General features: G+C 51.5%; 1 protein-coding gene across 1 annotated transcript; it reads right to left on the bottom strand.

Annotated features, from left to right (window-relative positions):
• Nucleotides 1–32: 32 nt before the first annotated feature.
• Rsph1 (radial spoke head component 1) lies at nt 33–17,829 on the bottom strand. Its single transcript, XM_090349683.1, has 9 exons — nt 17,722–17,829; nt 13,941–14,054; nt 13,757–13,862; nt 11,280–11,370; nt 10,388–10,523; nt 6,227–6,298; nt 3,094–3,253; nt 2,147–2,281; nt 33–216 (listed from the first exon to the last, which is right to left on the bottom strand). The coding sequence occupies exons 1-9, from the start codon at nt 17,773–17,775 to the stop codon at nt 167–169; spliced, it is 918 nt and encodes a 305-aa protein (XP_090205809.1). The 5' UTR covers nt 17,776–17,829; the 3' UTR covers nt 33–166.
• Nucleotides 17,830–19,063: the final 1,234 nt, after the last annotated feature.

The following is a 19,063-nucleotide window of genomic DNA, read 5'->3' on the forward strand; positions in this document are numbered from 1 at the left end:
CCCAAGAAGGAGCAGCAGAGGGTGCCCAGAACCAAAGGACAATGGAAGATTTATTTACAACCATAAACAAATGTCACAAACAGCTGAACATCTGGCCAGCATCTGTCTGCCGCAGGCGTGCCGCTGGCGGGGGCTGTCCCCGCATGTGCCACCAGGCGTGCCACTCTCAGTCTTGCAGGTCTGAGAATCTACCTTCGTCCTCAAAGCTCATGTTGCCTGAGTAGAAAGCAGAAACACCATGACTGATTCTAAGGTTCTCCACCCACTAATAGATTCTTACAACGATGGAACTTAACAGGAAAAACTGGAAAGTTAAACTCACACAGGCTCCTCTTTTGGAACCAGTGAAAAACAATCAGCAAAAGGCCATTTTACTCAGGGTAAACCCTAAGCCAAGAACATCTGAGTGTGCTATCAATCAAAACAACCACTTTATGGATAAACATTGTCATTGCTTTGCTTGTATATTTTGTTTCATGAAATTCAAAATCTTTTAAGTAGGGTCTATAGCGCTCACTGATGAAAAACTGGTGTGTCGACAGCTGTCTTGTGGGAATCGTGATAAACAGATCTTGAATGGCTTTCATTTTGGTAAAAACGGCATAGTTATTGCAATCGCATGTTGTCTGGTGTTGCCGCGTGCCTCTTCTTGATCTGGTGACGGAAGGTCGCCCCAGCCTCCACCGTGCGGGCTGCTCAGCAGTGCCCTGCCCCCTCCCTGCCCAGGTGGGTACATGCACCCGCACACCTGGCTCCATAGGCCCGCACGTGTCCCGAGACAAGCCCTGTGCTGAGGCCCTGTTCCTTTGGTCTCAGAGGCCAGCAGGGACTCAGCCATCCTCCCCCAGATCTGAGTCCCTCTGCCCTCATTTTGACCCCCTCCCCCCCTCCTGGCCCCCCAGGGTATTTGGGGCAGGCATCCCCCACAGGTCCCTCAGCCCCTCCCCCACGGGGCTGGGGGACCCCATCCAAAGTCTGTCCTCAAAAGGGCCATGGCAGAGGGGCTGCCCCCCCATGCCCCGGGCAGCAATCTCAGCACTGGCCTGGGATTTTCTTCCTGGTTTTATCCCCGGGAGGGGGTGGAGGAGATGGCCATGCCCGTCAAGCCGAGGACCGGCACCCGGCAGATGGAAGAAAAGGAGCCCTAGCAGGGCAGCCACGCTCCGTTCTTAGGTCCCATGGAACAGAACCCTGTGGGCGTCCACCGGAGCACAGAACCCCACGGGCACGGCACCCACCTGGACACGGAACCCTGTGGCATCCACCGGGGGTGGCCAGGATATCCACTGAGCGCAGGAAGTGGACAGGATAATTTCAGCATTCCACCCAGCCAAAAAAGGCCTCTGTAGTGCATCACTGTAATCTTTCAGTCTAGCTTTTCTAAGTGTGTTTACACAGGAGACTGTTTGGTCCAACTCTCATATTCCAGACACATTTGACAGAATGGGAAATAAATTGACTTGCTTTTTCAGTACCAATATTTGAACACACAGCCTTATTTTACATGGACATTTTTTTTTCATTCTAGCATCTGATGGGCTTTTCTGCCTGGGCTGGCACGGAACCGTCATCTTCCAGATCTCGGTCTCCGAAGGAGCTAGGATTGCAGGTGTGAACATCCAGTTCCCAGCTCATTCACTTGTAATTTACAAGAGACCAAACCAGAAGCAGCTCTGGATCAGGGCGAGAGAAGGCAGGTAGTGCCCTACACACACCATGGCATCTGCCTCCGTCAGTCCCAGGGGGGTGAGGGGACAGCAGCCTTCCTGCACGCTCTCACCGTGCCAGCCAGCACAGGGGACCTAAGGATCTCAGGTCCCGGGCACACTGTAACCAAGGGCTTGCGAGGGTAGAAACTGCTGGAATAACGTGCTGGTTAGTGCCCAGCACGGCTACCCTGTGCCCTCCTCCCATCACAGCTCGGTACAGATCACACGATAAGATAAGGCCCCACCTCAAGTCTAGGGCCACCAGTGCAGGCCAACCCCCAACGTGCCACAATGGGGGATGAGTAAGAACAGCGTCCCATGGTGGAGGTCTCGGGGCCTGGCCCAGGGATGGCCTGCTGGAGGGAGGAGAGGCACGGAGCCCTGTGGGCATCCGCTTCCCCCCCCCCCGCCCCATCCTGCAGGGTGCGTGTCCTCACCCTGGTCTATGTCGTAGTTGTACTCCCGGCTCTCCTGTCTGAAGATGTCTCCTTCATCGTCTGCAGACCTCAAGTCTAACTCGCCCTCGAAGCCTTCAGGTACCGGCATACTTTCCTCCACGAGCTCCCCAGAGCCTGGCACAGAGCAAGGGAAGGCAGCGTGAGAATGATGAGCCAGGCGGTTCTGACCTGTGGCTAGGCGGTATGGACCTGTGGTCAGGTGGTATGGACCTGTGGCCAGGTGGTATGGACCTGTGGCCAGGCGGTTCTGACCTGTGGCCAGGCGGTTCTGACCTGTGGCCAGGCAGCCATCCTGGACCTTGGTAGCACCCCTCACACTTCTGCACTCCCTTTTCCCTCCAGGCACCCGACTCAGCCTCCCTCTCCCAGGCCCGTCAGGTAGAGAAGCCATGGGTCTGTGGCCTGCACGGTCTCACAGGACGTGGAGAACCACCCTCTGGCCCTGGGGTTCTTGGACTGGCTGTCCCAAGGGAAGAAGGTGCCATGAGAGAACAGAGAGCGCGCTCTGTCTCCGAACCTTCCCGTTATGGCAGCAGCACGCTCCTAGGCCAGCCGGCAGCTGGCTTCTGACCACTTGCCACGGCAGGAACATCACCCGTCTGCACATGCAGAGGGACTGGGATTCTTCTACAAAGACCCCATCGCTTTGGCTGCCGTCCGCCCCCCCATGGAATCCCACCGTGCCCAGGCTCTGACCAGAGGTGCTCTGCTTCCCCGGGGTGTCCACAGCAAATTCTCCCATGTCCAGTCCTGTGTCATGTCCCTCCTGTCCACTCCCCCGAACCTGAGCCCAAAGCCCGCGGTCATGACACCCTGCCCGCCTCACTCCCCGACAGGCGTGCCTGAGGACAGGCTGCGCACAGCACAGGACTTGGGTTTCCATACCCCAGGCGCCGGTCCTCTGTGCCCCGAGCCAGTGTCCATACCCTCGGTTCCCGGTGCCTCCTCCGCGACAGGTCTCACCACAGCAGGCTTTTCCTCTGGGAGGGTTGGCGTCCACAGGGCCAATTCTGTGATTTTTATAGCTTTCCATTTTGGAATAACAGTTACTGATGCCTCCTCTTCCTCCTCCTCTTCTCCTCTTTCCTAAGGGCAAAAATAAACATGAATTTACCGTAGATGGTTGATCTTGGTCTGGAATACGAAACGCCAAGAGAGAGAAGAAGCGCTCTGGGCTGCTGGGGCATTTTGTGACCCTCTTCGGTGCTTAGACATCCACCCCACATCCACAGCATCATCTGAGGGCTGAGCACAGACCCCGCGAGGGCTGGGAGAACAAGGCTGCAGGGCAGAATAGCGAGGGGCTCTGGGATCAGCAGGCCCCAGCAGGGGCTGTGGCCGTTCCGAGGACTCAGCCACCCCTCCAGCTCCCTGGTCATGTATCTAACCCCCAAAGGACGGCAGGACGCCTAACTGTCCCCAGAATGTCACTGAGCTTACACACGTGAAGGTGCCAGCATCAAGGATTGCAGAGCAAAATAGAGGTCATCCCTAAATGTTACATCTGATTCCATCAATGCTTGTCAGGCACAGTTTTCTACTCTTCTGCAACTATCCCAAAATTCCAACGAGGTAAGCAGATGGAAAATTCCCGTGGCCACGCCTGGCCCCGTGGAACAGTGGCACGGGCCTGCCTGCTGCATCCTGGAGTCACTGGGAAATAAACCACTCTAGCTGGCCTTACTCTTCCTGGGTTTTTGTCCCCCACAAAGGTGACACCCCTTCTCTGGGACAGCCGTGCTCAAACGTGAGGGACTTCTGAATTCCTGGGAAGGCGCCTTCCATACACACTGCTGGTCCCCTTACAGAGTTTCTGACTCGTCATCCAGGCCTGGACATGGCTGATGATGATTCAGTTCTACTCAATTCCCAAATGACGCTGCCCCTGCTCGAGCAGGACCCCTGCTCTTCCCCGCAGCCATGGGCCCTGCCCAGGGCTGAGTGCCTCACCGATCCTCATCCTGAAACGGGCTGACCACATCACTCGAGCTGACTGCTGCTTCTGTCCAGTCCTCCCAAGCCCAGTGTTCTCCTCCCTCCCTCACAGCCACTGACCCAAACCCTCTGCCCCCACCCCTACCCCCACCCACAAAAGAAAGATATGGTGGAGGGTTAACCTCCAAAACCCAGAACATGACCTGATTTGTGGACAGTGCTGTTAGTGTACACAGGGGGAGCTCTTGGAGGGGGGCTGGATGCCTTTAGCGTGGTGAAATGGCCATGAATCTTGGGGGGCCAGTGGTAGCCCACTATAGCTCAGATGGGAAGTGTCCCCCAAAGTTCATGCATTAAAGACTTGGCTCCCCACTAATGGCACTATGGGAAGGTGACAGAAGCTGCAGGAGCTCCGTGGAGAAGCAGTCACCGAGGCCCAGATCTGCACCTGAATCTGAGGGCCTGGGCTTGGGACCTCCTCTTCTCCTGCCCCTCCCTTTCAACTACTAATCAGCCTCTCTGTCTCTCTGTCCTTCTCTCTCCCTTTTTCTGTCTTCCCCGCTCTCTCTCTTTCTCTGTCTTCCTCCCTCTGTCTTCTTCCCTCTCTCTTTCTCTGTCTTCCTGTCTTTGTATCCTGTCTGTCTTCCTCTCTTTCTCTGTCTTTGTCTTTTTTTTTTTTTTTGAGGGTCATGGGGCTTGAACTCGACCTGGGCATTGTCCCTGAGCTCTTTAGCTCAAGGCTACCGCCCTACCCTTGAGCCGAGCCCCATTTCCCATTTTCTAGAGGTTAATTGGAAATAAGCGTCACTGGTCCTTTTGTGCCCGGGGTGGCTTTGAACCGTGATCCTCAGATCTCATCCTCCAGAGTAGCTAGGATTACAGGTGTGAGCCACCATGCCTGGCCTCGGTTTTTCTCCCTCTTTCTGTCTTCCTCTTTCTCATCTGTCTTTGTCTCTTATCTGTCTTCCTTCCTCTCTTCCTCTGCCTGTCTTTGTCTCTGTCTGTCTTCCCCCCTGTCTTTCTCTGTCTGTCTGTCTTTGTCTCTGTCTGTCTTCCTCTTTCTCTTTCCCTGGTTCTTGACTGCCTTGGGGTGAGCAGCATTATTCTATCACACACTTCTTTTGAAATAGCTTCATAGACCTCATCGTAGGCCCCAAAACAATAGGGCCAAGTGACTATGAGCTGAAATCTCTGCAATTATAACTAAAACACATCTTTCTTCCCTTTACATTGCTTTTCTCGGGTGGTTTGTTTTTTTTTTTTTTCACATAGACAGCCAAGGGAACAGCCATCTACAAAACAAGGAGAGAGGAAGATCTGCTCATGCAGCTGCAGGAGAAACAGCCCTGCTGACCCATGGGCGTGGACTTCCAGAGCCAGTGTGAAGAACCGTTTCTGTGGCTTAAGCTGCTGGGTTTGTACAATAGCGTGCCAGCCCTGGAACCTGGGCGACACAGATCATTTCATGTAAGAAGAGAAGGCTTGTCATTTAGGCAGGCCCCTCAAGTACAGGGTTATAGTGTGTCCCGTAGTAGCAGCCATGAAAAATAATCCAAACTTCAACGTACATAACCAGTTCCCAACAAGGGCTGCTGAAGATATGTGGGCCCTTCTGCCTGACAGCCATGCCAGTAACCCACAACACACACAGGCCACAAACAGAATCCAGGCACTCGTCTCACCAACAAAACGCCCTTGGGATTTTTATGCTATTTCCCATTTCATTGCCTATCATCCTCGGCTACGCTGTTTCTATGGCACACCAATGGACTTCAAAGCACCCTTTGGAAACCATGGCTCCAGTGCAAACGTCCAGTCCTCCATCAGACGCAGAGCGGCACAGCGCTGAGGGAGCCCTGGCTCTGGCCTTTGAGAACAACTCTGGCGATCGCAGCTGCAGCTCGGGAGCTCTCTGCCCATGATGAGCTGGCTCCGAGCCCCAGAGTCTAGGTCTACTCCTCCGCAGTCACTGCGTCTGCGTAGGAAGGGCTATCCCCTGACTAGCCTGCGTTCAAGCCCATGGGGGACGTGAGCGTGGGGAGGTTCCCATCACCTTCCCCGGGGGCCAGGGTGCCCGAGCAGCTCCCCGGCTGTGAATGCGGCTCTCCATGTCACTCAGCTTACCACGTCCGTCAGGCGGTATTCTCCATGCTGCTCACACCCAATGTCAAACACATACTTTCCAGGGCCGACCGGCTGTGGGCAGAGAAAGCCGAAAAGCAGGTCACTCCAAAGGTTCAAGACCCAAGAGAATACATGCCTGCCTGCCCAACGGCTCCACCAAGATGCTCAACCCAGCCCCCATCACTGGGGAAAGCAAACAGGGACAGCCAGACACTGGTTAGCTGCCATCCTAACTACCCAGGAGGCTGAGATCTGAGGATCAGGGTTCTAAGCCAATAGAGAATCCTATCTCCAATTAACCAGCAAAAAGCTGGAAGTGGAGGTGAGGGTCAAGTGGTAGAGTGCCACCGCCCAAGTCCTGAGTTCAAATTACAGTATCTGTACACACACACACACACACACACACACACACACACACAGATCAACAGGGACCAAACATGCTTTGTGAACTGAGAGCTCAGGAGTCACAAACTACATGTCCTTGACCACATTTTCCTGCTTAAGCTAAGGTAAAATGTAGTCGTTATAAAGTTTTAGTAGGGCAGAACTCATATACAGCAAGCTAGAGGCAGGACTATTAAGGTATTCTTTGCAGCTCTGCTTCTAGAACATAGAGGTTTTCAAGAAAAACAAAAACTATCGTAATTGCACATATAGATTCTATTTTTACTTAGAAGCAGGCATAACTGGCTGTCTACATTTATAAAAATTCCTACACAAGGCCCGGTGTCAGTCTGGTATTTTCTTTCATCTAAGAATTGCAATCTTTCCTCATTCTCCACTGTTATTTGCAATCTTGGTGTTCGTCTTTGACTAAGAATGCTACAGTAAAAGCATGTTTTGGTTACAGTTAAATCTTTCTGTATGCCCTTGATGAGAAATTATAAGAAATTAATTATACACGGAAACACACAAGTGCAGTCTTTGCACAAAATATACCTATGCACTCTGACCAGAACAAGGCTTTAACAACTTTCATTCTCATGACAATGTTTATGAGCCTCAAAACTTCAAACTGCAGTTTTTCTTGGACATTAACTTTTTGTTCTGGTTTTTTTTGTTTATTTTTGTTTCTGTTGGTCACGGGGCTTGAAGTCTGGGCCTAGGCGCTGTTCCTGAGCTCTTCAGCTGAGGGCTACCTCCCTACCCCTTGAGCCACCACGCCACTTCCAATTTTCTAGTGGTTAATTGGAGTCCCGCAGATCTCAGCCTCCTGAGTAGCTAGGATTACAGTACGAAACACCACACCGGCTTGTTCTGTTTTTACATGGTTTTATATTTAAACAGGGACTCCTCATTTTAAATCAAGCCTGAATTTTTTTTTTCTCCAGTCCTGGCTTGAGCTCAGGGCCTGAGCACTGTCCTTGGACTTTCTCAAGGCTAGAGCTCTACCACTTGAGCCTCAGCACCACTTCCAGCTTTTTCTATGTATGTGGTACCGAGGAATCGAACCCGGGTCTTCGTGCATGCTAGGCTTTAACCACTAGGCCAAACTCCCGGCCCCAAGGCTGAATTTCTTTTAAGAGTTTTAAATAATTACTTTAATTGAACAATTTCTGAGTTCCTGTGTGATAATTTCATACAGATATGTATTGCCTCATAGTGAAATCAGAGTAGTAACCATTTATATCCCTTAAACCGTAAAATTTTTAGATTAACATAAGAATGTACGCATCTTCCCGGGGATCATTAAATCTCATTGGTGACTATAAGTGCTTTACATACGGCTTTATATGCCAAATATCCTCGTTTCTAGCTGTCGTCTCATGCATTTTTATAGTGTTTATAGTGTTTTCTATCCTATAAAGAGTTCTTGAGAAACTAAGTCAATTGGCATGTTTATCTGTTTAGAAGGTACTCTCTCCCCCTTTTAAAGTTAGAAAATATTCACCTGTTTTTCCCACAGGTGATTTTCTTGGTTACTTTTAAGTTGTTCTATCTTCTAGAAAGTTCCTTCGTCTATGTGCTCAAGGACAAACTTGTTTTATCCCCTCTGCCCTGGCTCCCTAGAGCCCCAGGACATACTTTCTAGCCAGCCATTGCTACTTTCTTCAGCCAAAATGACAGCTCCCAAGTATTCAATTCTCGTGTGTGTGTGTGTGTGTGTGTGTGTGTGTGTGTGTGTGTGTGTGTGTGTGTGTGTACTGGTTCTGGAGCCTGAACTCAGGGCCTGTCACTCTCCTTTGGCTTTTTTTCACCCAAAGCGGTGGCTCCATTCCCAGCTTTTTGGTGGTTAATTGGAGATAAGATTCTCACTGGGCTCCTCAGATCTCAACACTGTGACTGATGAGGATTACAAACGTGCGGCGTCAGTGCCCTGCCCCAGTGCACACTTGCACTTCTTCCTAATCGTCTTCCCTCCTCGCTGCATCTCCGCCCTGCTCTGCACTCTAAGAAGGAAAAGAAACCTGCCGAGTGTGAGTGTGAAACCTGCCGGCCTCACTGCGCACTGGCAGGGTGGGGAGGCTCTGAGCCATCGGAGCCGACCACGGGGCCAACAGCTGGCGCTGCCCACCTTGGGGGGGCGGAGGTGGGGAGCAGCTTTGTGGGACCCCAGGTACTGTCTTGTGATTTAGCACAGTACTTCTACATCAGCCTCTGTTCCCCAGCCTGCAGGAATGTGCTTGTCAGACGGACAAAAGAACAGGAGTTGTAGATCAACTAGGAGAGTGAAAAAGCCAAGCAAAAGCGCACGGGCCTTGAGTTCAAACCTCACCAAAAGAAAAGGAAAAAGAAAAAGGTAGATCATGACGGAAAGATGGTATAAAGATGTGCTGTCCCCGGGAACTGACAGGATGAAATGGTAACTACTGAAAGATCTGTTTAAGTATCTCACTGGCTTATCTTATAAACCTGGCACTGGGTGACACCTCACGCTGCAAAGCAGAAGGTGTGTTGTGAGGAGCTGCGCTGAGGCGGATGGTGTCCCCCCAGCGGGGCTGAACAGAAGCAGAAGGGGAGGCGACACAGTTGTTTCAAGACCCATTCCAGGCGTGCCTCCTCTCCACCCAGCCTGCACTGGCCTGTTGGGATCGGCTATCATCTCTCCTGAATTCTCAGAGGGGCAGATTAAGTGCCCCAGCTCTGCCGGGTGAGGTGGCACCGAGCCCAAGGGAGCTCTTGTTTGGCCTGGGGAAGAGATGAAGGAGCGTGGCTCCAGCTTCTGCAGCAGCCTCAATCCTGCGAAAGGAAACACCCTGTGTTCACTCAACCTGACCACGCTGCACAGCTCTGTGTGTGCGTGCGTGCGTGCGTGCGTGTGTGCTCACATACTCAAGGAGGAAGAGGATACACATGTAAGAGAGAAGGAGGAGGGGCTTAGAGGAATGGGAAGGAGGGAAGAAGGGAGGAGAGGAGGAGAGGAGGGAGGAGGGAGGAGGGAGGGAGCATTCTAGTGCTCTTGGACTTCACAATCTGAATGCTGCTTGTAGAATTGTAAATCATTTCCTAACTAGCAAGATGAAGCCTCCCGTTTCAGTTAATATGGCTTCCATATGAACGATTAGAGTGTGAGCTTTATGTAGTGAAAGCTGGGTTTTCCAGGAATCTGAGCAGCATCATTAAATTGCATGCTCCCATGTGATAACCTAACACGGACAAACCTCTCTTCAGGGAGTTTCCACTAGAACCCCACTCAAAGCCCACAAATGCCCAATGTCTCAGCATCCAGGAGTAAAGCCAGGGTCTCCCAATCACAAATGGCCAGTGGCCAGCACAGCACGGGGTGGGGGGGGCTTCCAGACCAGGGAGGGCACTCTGGACCCTTGAATCCCTCCAGGAACAGTGGCATAGGCGGCCTGGTGCATGCAGAGGGCGCCAGCACCTCCTCCGTGGGGACACCAAGCCAAATACCTCTCTACTCAGAGCTGCAGGAAGTGCAGACTGGGGGCCTGATTTACCTGTGCGCAGGAACGCAGGGGGCTAGGATGCCCTGTAACTCAGCACCGCAGCAGAGCGCTGCTGATGCTGGCAACCGTTTCGCCTCCCTCTGCACCCCGCCCGCTCTGTCCTCTGTGGGCAGCAGAGGCTCAGGAAAGCTGCCTGCCCACCCTGGGGGAAGAGAGACCGCTCTGATGTTTCTTTTCCCACTAGCACAGGTGCACCAACTAGAAGAGGGATGGCTGCACGTTTCATTGCCAGCACTCTTTCCCACGGACTTACGTTTTTGTTCAGGAACTTGCCCTGGTACCTGTGGTTCAGATGGATGAGCTCGGCTGCACCCTCCTGCTGTCCGTTCACCCAGGTGCCCACATATTTACTGCCCGTCTCTGCATAGAAGTAGGTGCCTTGCCCGTGCCTGCAAAGACAGGGAACATGTTATGTTCTGTCCTGCCATTCCAGAAGCCTCCCAGGTTTACAGCCCAGATATGGGGACCACAGGTCCCAGGTAAAAGCCAGCTCAAGAGCCATCTGGTTTCTATATCTGTGTCCATACAAAAGATGTGTGCAAGCCAAGAGCTGCTAATTAACACCTACAATCCTAGCTACTCAGGAGGCTGAGGTCTGAGAATTGTGGTTCAAAACAAAGCAGCTAAATTCAAGAGATTCTCGTTTCCAATTAACCATCAAAATGTTTCAGAGCTGTGGTTCGAGTGGTAGAGTGCCAGCTTTGATCCTAAAGGCTAAAGGACAGCGCTCAGGCTCCTGCATTCAAGCCCCAGGATACACGCACGCACACACTCACACACACGCACAAACACATGATGTTTACCCCTGCACTTGGGACATCAACCCCTGCGCAGGCATCACAGAGCCCAGTGCCCAGAAGCGGGCAGAGCACTGGGAGCCAGGGGGGGGGGGAGACTCCATCCTGTCCACAGACCCATCCTCAGCGTCCACACCCCCTGGGGCTCCAGGGTGAAGGGCCCACAGGTCCCGCTCCATGAGAAGAGCGCAAGTCCCCCACTAGGGGGAGACAGAGGCCTCCCAGCACTGCCTTACACCCAGAGACGGATGGGCAGTGCCCGGCAGAGCTGGCAAATGGGCTTGTGTCCGTGCAGACAACCTAGACATCACCCACAAGAAGCCTGCACAGCTACGGCTGGAGCCGAACCTCTGGTGGCCGAACCAGTCCCCCGTGTAGGTGTCGTTGTTGATGTAGTAGTACACGCCATGGCCGTGTCGCTGGTCATCTGCCCACTCGCCTGAAAGGCACAACACAGAAGCAAGCCAGGTGAGGGGGGAGAGCCACACACGACGCCTTCCAGGCTCCCAGACAGACCCTGGCCCTGGGCTTGCAAAATCTGCCCAAGAGCTGGTGTCCACGGCTCCCACTATAACCCTGGCAACTCAGAGGGCTGAGATCTGGGGTCATGGCTCAAAGCCCAAAGACTGATATCTCCAGTTAACTTCTCAAAAGCTGGAAGGGGTCTGTGGCTCTTCTTGAGTGGAAAAAGCTAAGGGACAGTGCCCAGGCCAAGCTCAAGCCTCAGTATGAACACACACACACACACACACACACACACACACACACACACACACACACGTTAACTACCCAAGCAGTGTGTGTTTCTATGAACAAACAAACAACATTTATCTACAAAATGAATGTCTACCTGTTTCTTCAGTCACTCCATATTTACTCAGCATCTGTGACATCTTATACACTTGACCAGCCAGAAAAGCCTTTGCATGAGGGCAGCACTGACTTCTAGACCCCGTGGAGAGATGAGGGACAGGGCTGCCATGACAAGGAAGGTGGACGTTCACTGCCACACTGAGGTGTGGCCTGGGGCCTCCACAGCAGGCCCAGAGCACGCACAGAGGCTGCAGCGATATTCTGGATCTTAAGCTGGGGCAAAATGCCTGGATTTGTAACACCTGCTAATTTATTTGATGGACATAGTCTCTCTGCCATGAATTCCAAGCTACATATGGAGTGGGAGAAATTTGTCCAACATTGGCTTTTGTGAGTGGTTCTGAGCCCGTTCCAGCACACCCATGGGACAGAGACCTCAGCCAACAGTTATATTATTTAGTTTCTTCCCCAAAAAGCTATAACAAAAGTACTAACCCTTCTTCTCTGACCACACGAGCTGGTCTCTGGGCAGTGTTACAAGGAGACCATTATGTATTGTGCAAAAACTTGTAAAACAAAATGAAAGGCCAATTAAATTACGAAACACACCTAAACTTCAGGCCAGCAAGGACTGGTAAACACGTTTTAAAAGTCTCACTCGATTTTAAAGAGGTTTTAGAGACTTCACCCCGCATAGCAGATCTTGCGCAACGACAGGAGGTGACTCAGAGAAGGTTGCCTTCTGGGCTGCTCTTCAGGGGCTGGGTTCAAGGTCCTCCATTGAAGTGAATGGGGTGTGTGTGTGTGTGTCTGTCTGTCTGTCTGTCTTTCTGTGTATCTGGATCTAAGGATCAAGGTTCAAAGCCAGCCCAAGCAGGAAAGTCCATGAGACCCTTCCCTTCAATTAAAATCACAGAAAAAGCTGGAAGTGGAGTTAGCTAGGGCTCGAGTGGTAAAGTGCCAGCCTTGAGCAAAAGGAGCTTAAGGACAGCACCCTGGCCCAGAGTTCAAGCCCCATCAGGAAAACCTGAAGGGATCAGAGAGTAGCTGGAGAACGTGGTGAAAGGAGCGGCATTGGTCATGATAGTCACTGTGCTTATAGGTTGAGTTGAAACAGTCACTTAAAGATAATCTTGGCCTGGAACGGTGGCTTGCGCCTGTCATCCTAGCTACTCAGGAGGCTGAGATCTAAGGATCACAGTTCAAAGCCAGCCTGGGCACTAAAGTCCATGAGACTCTTGTCCCCAATTAACATCTAGAAAACAGGAAGTAGGACTTGGATCAAGGGTAGGGTGGTAGCCTTGAGGCTGAGGAGCTCAGGGACAGCACCCAGGCTCAGAGTTCAAACCCCACAATCGGCCAAAAAAAAAAGATAATTTTAAAAGCTCACATTAAAAAAAAACTGAGTCTGTCCAAAGGAACAAGTTTGCCATATCCTCCAAATTAATTTTATACCCAACTAGCAAGGTTCTCGAAAATAAGCACGATGCTCATTGGCAGGAAGGAATCTTCGCGGAGATGGAAGAAGCCAGCTAGCTTCACAAGGCAGCATACCTACCAGACCGATCTCTCACTGAACGAACACCAGGTCTAAAGAAACGTCATGCGCATTAGAAGAGGGGATGGTCAGAAACAGAAACAGCAAAGAGCACTTCAGGAAGAGGACGGCTGCAGGGCCCTGGAGACAGAGGGGCTCAGGCCACAGTACAATGTTGGAGGCCTGCACTCACTGGCAGCTGCCATTCACCGCTTCCAGGCCCCAGGCCCACAGGAGGACATGTAGCACCCCCGGGGACAGTCACACTTCCACTATAGGCTGGTTAGTTTGTTGGTCTCTAGCTTTGTCAACCATGGGGATATAGGAATGTAACTTCTGCCTCCTGCATGACAGGGACCTGGAGAACTTTAATTTTTTCTGTATACTTCACTAGCCACAGGCAGCTCAAGGACAAAAAACAAACACACAGAAGAACTTCCAGGACAGGAAGCTCTGCTCTGTGAGAACCGTTTACCTTCGTATCTGGATCCATCTGGGTAGATGAAAGTGCCTTGACCGTGCTTTTTATTTTTAACATATTCTCCAATGTACCGGGCCCCGTTTTTAAATATGTAGATCCCCTGAAATACATGAAATTTCATATTTGCTAACAGAATATTACACACAGAAGCCCACCCAAATAAGGCGCCCCTTCTGACCTGGCCGTGTCTTCTACCAAATTCGTAGTTTCCTTCGTAGGTGTCCCCGTTGGGCAGTCTAGCTCTCCCGTGCCCGTGCCGCTCCCCGGCTTCGTTCCGATCCCCTTCGTATTCCTGGGTCAAAGAGATTAAGGTAGCGATGGCTACCCCTCAGGAAGTGCTGACCCCACGATGAGGTTACCACAAGTACTGTACCTCTGACCCCCCAATTCTCAGGACAGTCAGTGATGGCATTGTGCAGGTGCCATCGACCACCAAATCTAGGGAGGTGAAACACTGGTCTAAGGTCACGCAGGCGGCGCGCGTGTCCCCCGTGGAGCCCACTTCCTTCAGCACCTGAGCTTGCAGGTCTTCATGTGACTCCCACACGGTAAACAAAACCAGCCAGGGCGTGAAAAGTGCTAGGGATGCTGTGCTCTTCAGAGGAATTTGCAGAACAGGTCCCCAGCCTGCCCAAATACAGCCCCGTTCACTTTCTCCAAACACTCATTACAGACTCACGCCTGTCACCCTAGCACTCAGGAGACTGAGGATCAAGGTTCAAAGCCAGCCCAGACACTAAAGACTGTGAGACTCTTTCTGCAATTCATCACTAGAAAACCAGAAGTGGCGCTGTGGCTCAAGGGGTAGAGCCCTAGCCTTGAGCTGAAGAGCTCAGGACCACTGCCCAGACCCGGAGTCCAAGCCCCATGACTGACCAAAAACAAAAATCCCCTGAACAAGGTAACTTTTCCTTCAATGACCCTTGGAATACTGTGGCCTGTGAAGGCCTTTGGCTCTGTGAGAATGTTCTAGTCATAGGAAGAGGAATGGGTGGGGGCTGGGAGCAGTGGGGTACCACAGACTACTAATTCAGCTTAATTTGTCTTATCTTCAAACTCCAGCCTTGAGCACAAGAGCCAAGCAAGGCCCTGACGTCAAGCCCCAGTACTGAACAAAAAGAAAACAAATTAGAGTGGAATTGAATGGGTTTAGATTTATTACTAGTAAAGCACATTATATTGAAGGAAAAGCTCAAACAGCTGCACAATCCTGTCCCTTTCCTTTTTTTTTTTTTTCTTGGTTGTGGGGTTTGAACTCTGGGCCTGGGCATTGTTCACGAGCTCTTCAGCTCAAGGCCACCACCCGACCCCTTGAGCCACAGCACCACCTCCAGCTTTCTGGTGGTGAATTGGAGATAAAGAGTCTCACAGACTTCAGTGTCTGGGCTGCCTTTCAACTGTAATCCTAGAGCTCGGCCTCCTGAGTAGCTAGGATCATAGGTGTGAGCCACCGTGCCTGGCTCCTGTCCCTTTTCTAACACTGATCAGACTAGGAGCTCTAGAATGTAAGGTAAATATTATGATCTTACAGATTTGTTCCAGGCTTAATCTAAATCAAGTTGTACCAAAGGCCCCTCCTCCAAACGTAGAGTTCTCCTGATCTTCCCAGTAGTCAGCATGGGGGTGACAAAGATGAAAGAGAGCCTTTGTCAATGTGTTTATAGTTGGTAGCACAGAGGGTTGACCTCCCGGCCATATACTTGCTAGGCAAACACTCTACCCCTTGATCCACACCTCAGTGAAAAATGCTTTAAAGTGACTCAGATATGAACTGGTAGGGCCATTAAAATGTTACAAACCTGAGAAAATGCTCATCATCCATGGTCATAAAGGAAATGCAAATAAAACAACCCTAAGATACCACCTCACCCCAACAAGAATGGCCAAGATTTTGAACTCAGACAATGACAGATGCTGGCGGGGTTGTGGAGAAAAAGGAACCCTACTGCACTGCTGGTGGGAATGTAGACTAGTTGAGCCACTCTGGAAAGCAGTGTGGAGGTTTCTTAAAGAACTGAAAATTGACCTTCCCTACGACCAGGCATACCACTTCTGGGCATCTATCCTGAACATCATAACCCAAGATATGATAAGGGCACCTGCTCAGCTATGTTCATCTCTGCACTATTCACAATAGCCAGGCGATGGAAACAATCCAGATGCCCTACAGCAGATGAATGGATACAGAAAATGTGATATATATATATATATATATATATATATGCAATGGAATTCTACATAGCCAACAGACAAGATAAAACAATGGCATTCGCAGGGAAGTGGATGAATCTAGAGCGAATCATGTTGAGTGAGACAAGTCAAGATCAAAGGAACAAAAGGTGCATGGTATCCTTAATACATGGCTATTAGATCCACACAGTACAAGAGCGAGGACTCAATAACTGCATACCCAAAGCTATGGACATGGTAATGGAAATACAAACATAACTATATAGACATAAAAACCTATGACTCTATAGACATAATGTTTTATTTCATAAATTAATATGTTTCCATGACATACAAACTCTTAGCCTAATCGTGATTAAGTTCTAAAGACTAAGTCCCAGTGATTGTAAGTAGAGATTCCGTCCTTGAACACTTGTTTGTTAAACTTGTCATTTAAAATATGATGTAAAAATCAACGTTAATAAATTCTTAAAAAAAAATGCTGACCGGGAGTTTGGCCTAGTGGTTGAGTTCTTGCCTAGCATGCACGAAGACCTGGGATCGATTCCTTGGTACCACATACATAGAAAAAAGCCAGAAGTTATGCTGAGGCTCAAGTGGTAGAGCTCTAGCCTTGAGAAAGTCCAAGGACAGTGCTCAGGCCCTGAGCTCAAGCCCAGGACTGGCAAAAAAAAAAAAAAGTTACAAACCAGTAGAGCCATGTGAGGGAGGAGGCAAGCTAGGTTTGCTGGGTGAGGAAGGAGGCTTGGATTCTCCAATATCCTTGAATAGGTGACTTCTTAAAAACAAAGAACAGTGTTTCAGAGAGCAAAGTGGAGGTGACTAAGATGTAATTTTCAATCCAGGCAAAGTTCTGGCTTTGGATGACTCACCCGGGGGATTCTAGAGGCTGAGTTATACCGAAGGCCAAAGGCTTGTCAGGATTTTAGTCTAACCAGTGCTTGGGTGTCTGTGGGGGGGGGGGGGGTGACAGGCACTTCTGGCTCCTCACACTGCCTGGGTGGTTCCAGCACAGAGAACTGCTGGTCTTGAGAAGCAAACGAGGTGGAGACTGGGAGACAGGTGCCCAGAGCTAGCACAAAGATCTGAGCAGACCACACAGCCGCACAGAAGAGGTGCGAGGCTGTTCATGTGCTTCTGAAACGAGCTGGACTGTGCACACGCACACACACACACACAGACACACAGACACACACACACCCCATCTGGACTGTGTACACACACACACACACAATCTGGACTGTGTACACACACACACACACACACACTATCTGGACTGTGTACACACACACACACCATCTGGACTGTGTACACACACACCCCACATCTGGACTGTACACACACACACCATCTGGACTGTGTACACACACACCCCACATGTGGTCTGTACACACACACCCCATCTGGACTGTACACACACACACACCCCACATCTGGACTGTGTATACACACCCCACATCTGGACTGTGTACACACACACACACACACCATCTGGACTGTACACACACACACACCCCACATCTGGACTGTGTACACATACACACACCCCATCTGGACTGTGTATACACACACACACACACACACACTTGGCCTTCGATGGCACGGACATGGGGGGGCTCCCCCCTTCCCCCTCCCCCCCACCCCCCCCCAGGTCACAGCAGGGACGCGGACTCGAAGCTGCGCCTGCGCCTGCGCGGCCGGCAGGCCGGGAGCCGGGCCTCCGCACGGCCGCCCGGTGTCGCCCCGTCCTGGCGTGCAGGAGCCCTCACCCCGAGATCATTCTCTCCCTCCTCCTCCAGCTCCTCCGAGCCCAGGTCCGACATGCTCTCCCCTCGACGCGGGCCGCAGCCTCGCCAAGCAGCAGCAGGTACCCGCCGCCTGCCCTGGCGCGTCCGCGGTCGCCATGGAGACCGGGCGGCCGAGGGGCGGGGCCGGCGGCAGCCTGGAGACGCCCCTAGCAACAGGAAGGGCCCCGGACCAATAGCCTCCCGGGACGAGGGGGGGCGTGTCCGGAGGCGGGCTGGGCCGGAGGAGCTCCCTCCCCACCCTCTCCCTCCCCACCTCGCCAGCCCACAGGCCGCTGGCGTGGGTGCGTTTGCTGTGGCCCTCCCCGCGTGGGGTCCTCCTCCCCTGCGGCCCCGCGCAGTTCCTCCGCTTCATTCTAACTATTTGACTTGGATGCAGTCGCTGTCTGCTAACCCGTACGCCTCCACCCATCTTCCTCACGGCTACCAGGTTCTGGCTTCCTGTGGTAGGCACCTGGGTGGTGGTCTTTGGTCTTTGACAGAGGAATCAGAGCGCTTGCCACGCCAGCCACTGGCACCTCACACTCGTAATCGTAGCTGCTCAGGAGGCTGAGATCTGAGGATCCATGTTCAAAGCCAGTCAGGGCACAAAAGTCCTCTAACCATCAGAAAAGTTGAAGTGGCACTGTGGCTTCAGCTGAAGAGCTTAGTGGCAGTGCCCAGGCCCAGAGTTCAAGCCCCATGATTGACAAAAGAGAGGAGAATCGGGGCTGGGAGTTTGGTCTAGTGGTGCCTAGCATGCACCAAGACCTGGGTTCAACTCCTCAGTACCCCATACTTAGAAAAAAGCTGGAAGAAGTGCTGAGGCTCAAGTGGTAGAGCTCTAGCCTTAAGAAAGTCAGGACAGTGCTCAGGCCCTGAGCTCAAGCCCAGGACTGGCAAAAAGAAAGAAAGAGGGGGGGGGGGGAGAGAGACAGGGAGACAGACAGAGAAAGAGACAGAGACAGAGAGGGGGGAGGGAGGGAGAGGGAGAGAACTTTTCATGAAAAGAAGGGATGGCTTCAGGTATGCCCTGGTTGAGGTCTGTTGATCTGGAGATGCTGCAGGTAGGCTAACTAGAAGCAAGGTCTCATACAGAGGAAATATTTGGCTCTTTTTGGTCCTAAGTTGAAAATGTGGACAAAAATGAAGAAAAGTGCCTTACTCAAGCGGTAGCCATTTTGGATTCTGGTTTGGCTTCCTGATTTTTTTTTCTTTTTTGCTTTTGACCAGTTTCACTGGGTATCTTAGGCCAGCCTCTTGCCTTAGCCTTGTGAAAGCTGAGATTACAGATATACACCAACAGGACCAGCTGTGCCTCCTGGAT

The sequence above is a fragment of the Megascapheus bottae genome, chromosome 1 (genome assembly GCF_031878675.1).
Source record: "Megascapheus bottae isolate mThoBot1 chromosome 1, mThoBot2.hap1, whole genome shotgun sequence".
Classification (NCBI taxonomy): domain Eukaryota; kingdom Metazoa; phylum Chordata; class Mammalia; order Rodentia; family Geomyidae; genus Megascapheus; species Megascapheus bottae.

Excerpts from the sequence above, each read along its gene's own strand:
- Rsph1 (XM_090349683.1), bottom strand. The coding sequence starts at position 17,775 with ATGTCGGACCTGGGCTCGGAGGAGCTGGAGGAGGAGGGAGAGAATGAT. Across the intron at positions 14,055-17,721 it reads AGGGAGAGAATGATCTCGGG|GAATACGAAGGGGATCGGAA; the intron begins GTGAGGGCTCCT and ends TCTTTGACCCAG. Across the intron at positions 11,371-13,756 it reads AGATGGATCCAGATACGAAG|GCGAGTGGGCAGATGACCAG; the intron begins GTAAACGGTTCT and ends TGTGCCTTTCAG.